The sequence below is a fragment of the Macrobrachium nipponense genome, chromosome 34, assembly GCF_015104395.2.
Source record: "Macrobrachium nipponense isolate FS-2020 chromosome 34, ASM1510439v2, whole genome shotgun sequence".
Taxonomy (NCBI): Eukaryota; Metazoa; Arthropoda; class Malacostraca; order Decapoda; family Palaemonidae; genus Macrobrachium; species Macrobrachium nipponense.
The window spans coordinates 54246171-54256071 of record NC_061095.1 but is presented as its reverse complement, the minus strand read 5'-3'; the positions used below and the strand labels follow the sequence as shown (position 1 = coordinate 54256071).

Below are 9901 nucleotides of genomic sequence, written 5' to 3'. Positions count from 1 at the left end.
ACCAGAGTTGAAAGAGAAAGAAAGGGAAAAAAAATGGATAAGTATCAAGACCTGAAAAATAGAAATAGAAGGATATGGGATATACCAGTGGAAATTGTACCCATAATCATAGGAACACTAGGCACGATCCCAAGATCCCTGAAAAGGAATCTGGAAAAACTAGAGGCTGAAGTAGCTCCAGGACTCATGCAGAAGTGTGTGATCCTAGAAACGGCGCACATAGTAAGAAGAGTGATGGACTCCTAAGGAGGCAGGATGCAACCCGGAACCCCACACTATAAATACCAATCAGTTGAATTGGAGGACTGTGATAAACCAATAAAAAATAAATAAATAAATAATAATAATATTTATTAATTAATCCTACATGTAATATACAAAAGATGGTTCCTAATTATGATAACACACAATGACTTTGACAAAACTCGACGGGAATTACAAATTGCGTACAGACTATCAAATACAATTATATAGTAATTAATAGAATATCAATAATAATGATGTGTTTGGGTTACTGTTTATATACAATATTATTTAAGATGATGATGACTAGAAATCTGGTCAGTCTGTATCACAGTCACTGGGGACTATTTTCATCTTATTATGTTGAAGAATATATTCGATTAAAATAATCGCAACGCAAAGAGAGTGAGAGAGAGTGAGTGAGTCTTCAGCGTCATTAAATTCCTCTCCCAAAAAACGACTCCACTCTTAATGAACGTGTATACATTATGCAAAGCAGCAGATTGCATGAGAGGTCAATAATGGATAAGAATAACTCAAGGGAAGGTTTTGATTTAGCGGGGAAGTTCGTCATGAATAAAACAAAAATTGAAATTGCACAAAAGCACAACTTTCCGAGTCAGAAAGTACAATAAAAACCGGCCCAAAGGAGTGGGGGAGGATAAGCGATATATTGAAAATTTTAATGGATTGGCTTCAGAGATGGACCTATACCAAATACTTCAATAAGAAAAATCATCCTGTGTCATGCTTTATTACTAGACAAACCAACAGAAAAACTGGCCAAGGTTTCTGACAAATTGGAATATTCCTATTAAAAGAGAAACTGAATCCATTAGAATATCTGTGAGAATGTGAGAAAGAAATAGTTTACAAGTTGATGCCTATTCACCCTCTTCAAAGAAAGTCTTAAGTTTCTAAACTCTCCCTCGTTCCAACCGTTGAAATTCCCGCTCTCGTTGTAACTAATTGTAAAAGGGCAGAAATAACATTCCTGGGAAACATCCGCTCTGCTTCTGATCTTTCTAATTATGTCTCATTTTCCCTCCAGAGAGCCTGGCGCAATTTCCCTCATCTGGAAGTTCTTTTTGTTTTATGTTTTTATTTCAGCTTATTCCCAAGGCTTCCCCTCATGTGTGTGTCTTCCATTAAAGCGAAAAGATGTTTCTAATTATGCGCCGCTTGTTAAGGAAAAGTAAATTTTGCCCAGAGGGTTTTTGGTCTCCTTTGCTTTGGGTTAACTGCTTTTAGGGGAACTCACAATAAAGATGTTTCTGACGCTGTCTGGGAGTTTCATTCTCTTGTTGTTGATTAGAGGCCAGCTGATATTGTCTTGGGATATGTTTGAATTGTATATATTCTAGTGTGATATCTAACTATCTATCTATTATATGTATATGTATATATAATATATATATATATATATATATATATATATATATATATATATATATATATATATATATATATATAATAAAGTAACAAAGTAAACAGTACGTGTTTCTTGTTGAAAACTGTTGACAACCAATTTAGTAGCGACCGATTGAGTTCTCCATCATCCTCTCCTTGTTACCAGTTGCTACAATTATTGGGGAGGAACCTTAGCTATAATAACGTTGGATCCAGAAAGATAAATGGACACTGGCTATTATCCCAACAGAGGTTTCAGGAATAGTAGGGCCAAAGTCCATAAATGCCTTAACCCTTACAGCAATTGTGATTGGATTGGAGGCTCTGACGCAGCCACCGAAGGGGACTGGAGGTGGACAGACTATACCAAAGTCAAAATGGGTACTCCTTTTTGGGGCACATATAGCAAGACAACCCCACAAATACAGGAGCAAAGATCTGATGTTTTACTTCCATGACTACCGATGTGACCACGAATTTGCTGGAATCTGTGAACATAATGAAAGTTGAAAATTTTGACGCTGATTATCAGTTCTGAATTGGGTAATAATGATGTTATCATTATAATCCGTTTGAAATCTAATGTACAAGTGCTTAATCAGATATTTTTAGATACTTTTTTGTCAACTTTTGGTTCTCTTATTTAACTAATCCATAAAGACTTGTAAGAGACAGAGACGAAAATAAATTCACTGAGGGAAACAATCATTGTTTGCTTGAATGAGAATTTTAGCAAAAGGGAAATGATTTTCATTCTCATTCTCAACCTTCTTTGATTCTCAGTACTTTATCTTTCGAATGGAATTCTTGTGGTCCTGTGATCAAGACCACGGCTCCATTCGATAGTCCTCTTAATTCACTTTCTTTGGGGATACGAGGTTCTAGAGTGGAAAAAGGATCCAAAAACATAAGAAACAGGTAAAAAAGGTTTCTCCGTCGCAATCGAGTTTTCTGTACAGCCGCTACAGCTTATAATTATCAAAGCCATTGAGAACTGATCTATCTTTCAGTGGTCTGGGTATAAAGCTGTATGAGCCGCGCTCAACGAAACTTTAACCAGGAACCGATGGTGTCTTGTAATATATCGCTGCCGGAAGCACGATTATGGATAAATTTAACCTTAAATAAAATTTTTAAAAATCTACTGAGGCTAGACGGCTGAAATTAGGCATGTTTGATGATTGGAGGGTGGATGATCAACATAATAATTTGCACTACTCTAGCTTCAGTAGTTTTAAAAATCTGAGGGCGGACAGAAAGAAGTGCGGATAGACAGACAAAGCCGGCAAAATGGGTTTCTTTTCAGAGAACTAAAAAGGACGTCGAGAATTCCTTGCAGCAAAAGTTCCTTTAATCATTACTATTCAATATATAACATACAAACATACACCATCACCCACACACACACACACACAGTGTAGACGAAATGGAAATAGTATTGTGCATGCTGATGCCAAGGGTAGAGAATTTCGTCATGTGAGTGAGAAGAAAGAAAAGACCGATGGCAAGGGCTAAAGTAATTTAAGGCAATTGAAAACAGATGTAAATAAGGTATAGATAGATCCATCGACATATCATTTTCTTATTTAGTAGAATGTCATACCGTTCTTGATTTTTTTGTAAGAATCTTATGCTTTTTTACCCCCAGAACCTGAAATGGAAGCCAGCTGGATTGGAGGTGGACAGACTATACCAAAGTCAAACAGGGTACTCCCTTTTGGTGTACATATAGCAAAACAACCCCGCAAATACTGGAGCCCCAATGGGGAACTATAAATAAAATTGCATTTTTATGTGCAGACATTTTAAGTTTCACTTCCATGACTGACTCCTCATGTGACCTCATGTTTGGTGGAATATGTGAATACCATGAAGGTTGAAAATTTTGACACTTAGGTTATACTGTTTGAATTAGGCAATAATAATGGTAGTATACTCTATATTTGTTGAATATTTCAAAATGGGATTTTTTCACTCGTTCATAAAGCCTCTCAGTCTACTTTTTTTTCCGCGGCGACCGTAGCGCGGTCCGCGTCTATCCTAGCTTCATACATTTCCAATTCAAAAAGATGCACCTTAAAACGCCCTACAAAATGACCAAATCTTAACTTGATACGGCCAATACTCGAATTTTGGCGAATATTTCAAAATGGGATTTTTTCACTCGTTCATAGAGTCTCTCAGTCTCCTTTTTTTCAGCGGCGACCGTAGCACGGTCCGCGTCTATCCTGGCTTCATACATTCCCAATTCAAAAAGATGCGACTCAAAACGCCCTACGAAATGATCAAATGTTAACTCGATACAGTCAATACTTGAATTTTGGCGAATATTTCAAAATGGGATTTTTCCCTTGAAAAGTAAGAAAACACTCATCTTCCTTCCTTTTTAAACGCAAAAGTTTTGTATCTATTCCAAAACTGGACTATTTAGACTGTAAATGCTTGATTTTTTAAATTTATAATAATTCATGTGTATTTCACGATACTTTGACATTTTCGCTGCGACAACACTCATCTATTCTATATCTTAAATCTATTAATTTTTCTTGCGACAAAACGCATTCGGTACCGCGCCCAGCCCGTCCCTCATCGTTTGAAGTTTTATTTTATATTTTTAAAAAACAAAACGGACAAGTGCGAGTCATCAGTTCAGAAATGTGATGGGAAAGATATTTCCAAGCCTCGGTTCAGAAGCATAAATATGGTTCCAAATAAAATTGAATATGAATAACAACAAAAAGTAATTCTATATTGAATACAAATTATATTACAGCTTAAATTTGCCTTATCAATTTTTTACTCATAAAAACTGTATTTTATTATTTTCCTTTCTTGTGACTGTATAAAAATACTTATCAAATTTTGGAATTTTTCCCTTGAAAAATAACCTTTGATAGAGAGAGAGAGAGAGAGAGAGAGAGAGAGAGAGAGAGAGAGAGAGAGAGAGAGAGCACTTAGCGGCTGTAGCGCGGTCCGCGTCTATCCAAGCTTCAGACACTCCCAATTCAAAAAGATGCGCCTTAAAACGCCCTACGAAATTACCAAATGTTAACTTGATACGGTCAATACTCTTTTCTTGGCGAATATTTCAAAATGGGATTTTTGCACTTGTCCATAGAATCTCTCGGTCTCCTTTTTTTTGTCCGCGTCGAACGTAGCGCGGTCCGTGTCTATCCGAGCTTCATACATTCACAATTCAAAAAGATGCTCCTTAAAACGCCCTACGAAATGACCAAATGGTAACTCGTTACAGTCAATACTCGAACTTTGGCGAATATTTCAAAATGGGACTTTTCCCTTGAAAAGTAAGAAAAACACTCATCTTCCTTCCTTTTTAAACGCAAAAGTTTTGTATCTATTCCAAAACTGGACTATTTAGACTGTAAATGCTTGATTTTTTAAATTTATAATAATTCATGTGTATTTCACGATACTTTGACATTTTCCTTGCGACAACACTCATTCTATTCTATATCTTAAATCTATTAATTTTTCTTGCGACAAAACGCATTCGGTACCGCGCCCAGCCCGTCCCTCATCGTTTGAAGTTTTATTTTATATTTTTGAAAAAGAAAATGGACAAGTGCGGTCCGCGTCTATCCGAGCTTCATACATTCCCAATCCAAAAAGATGCGCCTTATAACGCCCTACGAAATGACCACATGTTAACTTGATAGGGCCAATACTCGAATTTTGGCGAATATTTCAAAATGGGATTTTTTCACTCGTTCATAGAGTCTCTCAGTGTTTTTTTTTTTTCCCCGCGGCGACCGTAGCGCGGTCCGCGTCTATCCTAGCTTCATCCATCGCCGTAACCGCTCAGCCATACATTATGAAAACATTACTACGGAAACCATCAATTTATATGCAAACTGGTTCCCGAATTGAGAAAAACCCCTTTATTAATATTTGAATGCCATCTATATGCCGTTACAATACTGTTGTGTAATAGATCCTAAATAGATTGTTCACACTTTATTTATTTTTATTTATTTATTGACTTTTTTATATTTTTATTTATTTTAATAAATTAATTTTTTTCATCTTTTATTTTATTGATATATTTATTTTTTATTAATTTACTATTATTTATTAATTTTTTATCTATTTACTTATCTTTCTTTAATTATTTATTTATTTATGTAATCATTCATTTTTATTTATTTATTTAAATATATATATTTATTTATATTACATTTTTATCTATTTATCCATTATTATTTAATTATTTACTTATTTACTTATATATTTATTTACATTAATCATTTATTTATTCATGTATCAATACTTATTTATTTATTTCATTTTTATTTACATAGTCATTAATTTATCTTTATTCATTTATTTAGTTATTCATTTATCTTTATGTATTAAAGTATTGATTTAATTTAATAAAATTTATTTATTTATTTATTTATTTATTTATTTCTTAATTTTTTCTTATTTAATATTTTTTTTATTTTTTTATTTTTGTATATTTATTTATTTATTTTCTACATCTATTTATTTATCTATATTTATGTATTTATTTATCTTTATTTAATTTTTATTTTCATTTTTTCATTTAATTATTTATTTATTTATTTATATTAACTTATTCTTGTACTTATTTTTATTTATGTATTATTTATCTTATTATTAATGTATTTTTGTATTCATTTATATTTATTTATTTATCTTTATTAATTTACTTATTTAATTATATTTATTTTATATTTTTTCATTCAATTAATTATTTATTTATATATTTTTATTCATTTTAGTTTTATTTATTTTATTATTTTTATTCATTTTATTTTTGTATTTATTTATATTCATATATTTTATTTATATATTTATATTTTTTATTTTTTTTATTATTATTAATTATATATTTTTATAAATTGATTTTATTTTATATTTTTCATTTATCTATTTATTTTTATATATTTCCTTGTTATTTTTTATTTGTTATTTATTTATTTTTTACTTTTATCCATTAATTTTAATTTTTATTTATTCATTTATTTATCAAGTTCTTTTATTTATAGTTTTTATTTATTTATTTTATTTATTTATTTTTTATCTACTATTTATTTAGTTATCTACTTTTATTTTTTATTCATTTTCCTATATATTTATATCATTGTTTATTTATCTATTATTATGATTAATTTTTTAATATAATTTTTATGTTTAATGGTTTTTATTTATTTATTTTTCTTTATTTTTTATTTATATACTTATTTATTTTAATTTTTTATTTATTCTTGTTTATTTATTTTCATATTTATTTATTTTTTTTTTATTTATTCATTAACTATATAAATTTATTTACCTATTTATTTACTATTTATTCATTTATTTATTTTTATTTATTTTTCTTTTTTATTTGTTTATTTATTTATTTATATATTATTAAATTTTATTTATTTATTTATTTCCCTTTATGTATTTATTTATTTTATTTATTTATTTATTTTAATTATTTATTTAATAATTTATTTATTTATAAATTTTTTTTATTTATTAACTTTTTATTTGTATATTTCTTATTACTATTATTTATTTTCATGCATTTATTTATTTAATTTATTTATTTATTATTATTTATTTATTCATTTACCTTTTTTATTTTATGTATTAAATTCTTTTATATATTTATTATTTATTCAATTTTATTTACACCTAGTTTGGGGTCATCTGCAAATTTGGCTATCCTGCTCATTAAGCCTACATCAATGTCATTAATGTAAATAAAAAACAAGAGAGGGCCAAGGAGAGAGAGAGAGAGAGAGAGAGAGAAACATGCCCCCAGAGCAGAGGGCACAAGAGGGAATAGCACCCAAGGTCACCGAGTTTGAGATTGCACCTACGCGACAGTGGGCAGTGCCAAAGTAGCTTACTGACGCCCTTGTTATCTATCCTTCAGGGGAGAGTGGGAGGGAGGGAGGGAGGGAGGGAGGGAGGAGGACGTGGAGGGGGCGGAGGAGAGAGCCAAGATTTTAGTCATGAGTACAATGGTCTTCTTCTTTTTCTTCTTCTTCTATGACTTCCTGACGAGGAAGAGTTCGTTGAATATCAAAGTGCTTGATTCTAACCCCACAGATCTCTCTCTCTCTCTCTCTCTCTCTCTCTCTCTCTGGTGAAAGTCAAAGGATTATATTACAGATATTAGATCACTTTACAATGTCATAAATTTAGTCATGAATTCGGCAAGTATTTCTATCTCTATCTGTCTGCCTGTCTGTCTCTCTCTCTTTATATATGTGTGTATGTATGTATGTATGTGCGAGACAGCTGCACTGACGGGCCATCTTTTCTTTCAGCGAGAGTTCTTGGAAATGGCCGAGGTCAAAGCAGTCCCCCGCCCCTCCCCCACCCGCTCCCCACCCCCCTCATATCTGTTGCCTGAGTACGAGTGGACCATTGCTGAAAATAATCTCTGTGCACACACACACACACACATGCACGCACAAACAGCACACGACAGGCACACGAAGATAACCAGGGACAAAAGGAAGCAAGAGATCCCTTGAACATTGGCTATCTCTCATTGGTTTCATCTTTGGGATGTTTGAATTTCCAAATTCATTACGATGTTGTCTTCAAGTGGCTCTCTCTCTCTCTCTCTCAATCTCTCTCTCTCTCTTCTCTCTTTCTCTCTCTGTCTCTGTCAACATATGAGAGGGTGAGAAATCTACAAAAATGTGTCAAAACTTGGTATGGGAAAGAAAGCATTTCATGTAGAAACTAAAATTGTCCTCAACAACTTTATTATTATCTCTGCTTTCCCTCTTATGATGGCATTGCAATTTCTGTACAATAAAATGCATCTCTCTTCATTTTCCTTTATCCCTCAGAATCAAGGAGCAATGACGCAGCTGCCTCACACGTGGCACTCAGGAAGTCCTCCTATCACACCCCCGTCGAGTGCTTGTTTACAAAGCTCTTCTGAATTAATCATCTGGCCTTGATGACACAACCGGCGACTATAGCTACACACATTCCCAGCCTCTGAGTCATCCACCTCAGCTATGGCCTGATGCCAGAGAGACAACGTCCTTGAACAGTGGACTGAGTCACTGTCTGGCTGATGCGTCCTCTTGAGAACTGGGTATATAAAGACCCAGGGCTACGAGGGAAAGCCAATCACTGGGTGTCTTCTGTAGGAGAAATGGTGAGAGAAATTTTTTTACCGTTCTTCCTCCTGACAGTGGGGAATTTAGCCCACTGTCAGGAATGGGAGAGTCTTCTTCTCATCAAGATGGAGGTATTACTGGCGAAGCAGGAAACAGCCTTAGTGAAGCAAGAAGCAGCCTTGAGCCAGCTGAAGGGTAATGCAGCCATTCTTGTTCCAGTTTACATTTCTTTTTTGTGATACATATTCTCGACATGGTCATATCTTTACTTTCTTTCTTTACAGGTAAAATAAGCCATTCATGGCTTTTATTCACTTTCACATTCACCTCTCTCACTTCCCAACCTCCTCCAGGGTGTGTCAGTTGCCATTTGCTGAGGCCCACTTTCCCTTTGGGCTCCATTCGCCTTCCTTTGGAGAAGGTGCGTCTGGGAAGGGTCCTTAGAGAGATCAGTCTGGTTCTTCATTTGTGCAGGAAATGTCTCTCCTGGATCTGAGCTCTTACATTTTAACTGTTCTCTTACTTTCTTGCTCGGAATCCATCGTTACTGCTCTCTCTCTCTCTCTCTCTCCTTGTTGAGTGAAGGGGAGTTCTGGAACTCATGGATTTCTCTGCCTGGTGGACTGGCTTCTCCATATCGTCTTATTTACTTCTAGAAAGTTTTCTTTGATTGATTTGTGTTGTCATTACAATTTCTTGTTGGCATACAATCTACTTCCGTGTGTGTGTAATGAACTTGATTCCTTGTTGATTATATGCTGACTATTTACTTTTACATTACAATTGTGGTTCCTTTTTATCAATAACTCTAGCAATATGAAATTAATTTCAGGAGAAGTTCATTATGTTGTCCTCAAATATGCGGTACCCCAAAACAGACCTCATGGCCCTCAGAGTCATACATGCAAGCATGACCTAGAACTAAGTCTTATAGATCGTCCTTAGCTTCAGAACTTGCCTGCCTCTCCTTTGGTTACAGCCACAGCACAGCTCAAGTACAGAGGAGTGTGGCTGTTTGCTGCAGGACAAGGCTTCGTCTTCATTAGCAACAGAATAATGAATATGATTATCAGCTTTGCAGGGAATCCTATAATATTTGACAAACCATGGCTGTGCTAAGTGCTCTT

General features: G+C 33.6%; 1 protein-coding gene across 1 annotated transcript in view; it reads left to right on the top strand.

Moving 5' to 3' along the window:
• The first annotated feature begins 8787 nt into the window (after window positions 1–8787).
• The window catches only part of LOC135208056 (lactose-binding lectin l-2-like), a 49776-nt gene continuing 48662 nt past the window's right edge, over window positions 8788–9901 (top strand). Inside the window, exon 1 of the mRNA XM_064240198.1 lies at window positions 8788–8969. Coding sequence (XP_064096268.1) covers window positions 8810–8969 — 160 coding nt within the window. The 5' untranslated portion in view covers window positions 8788–8809. The remainder of the gene's footprint in view (window positions 8970–9901) is intronic.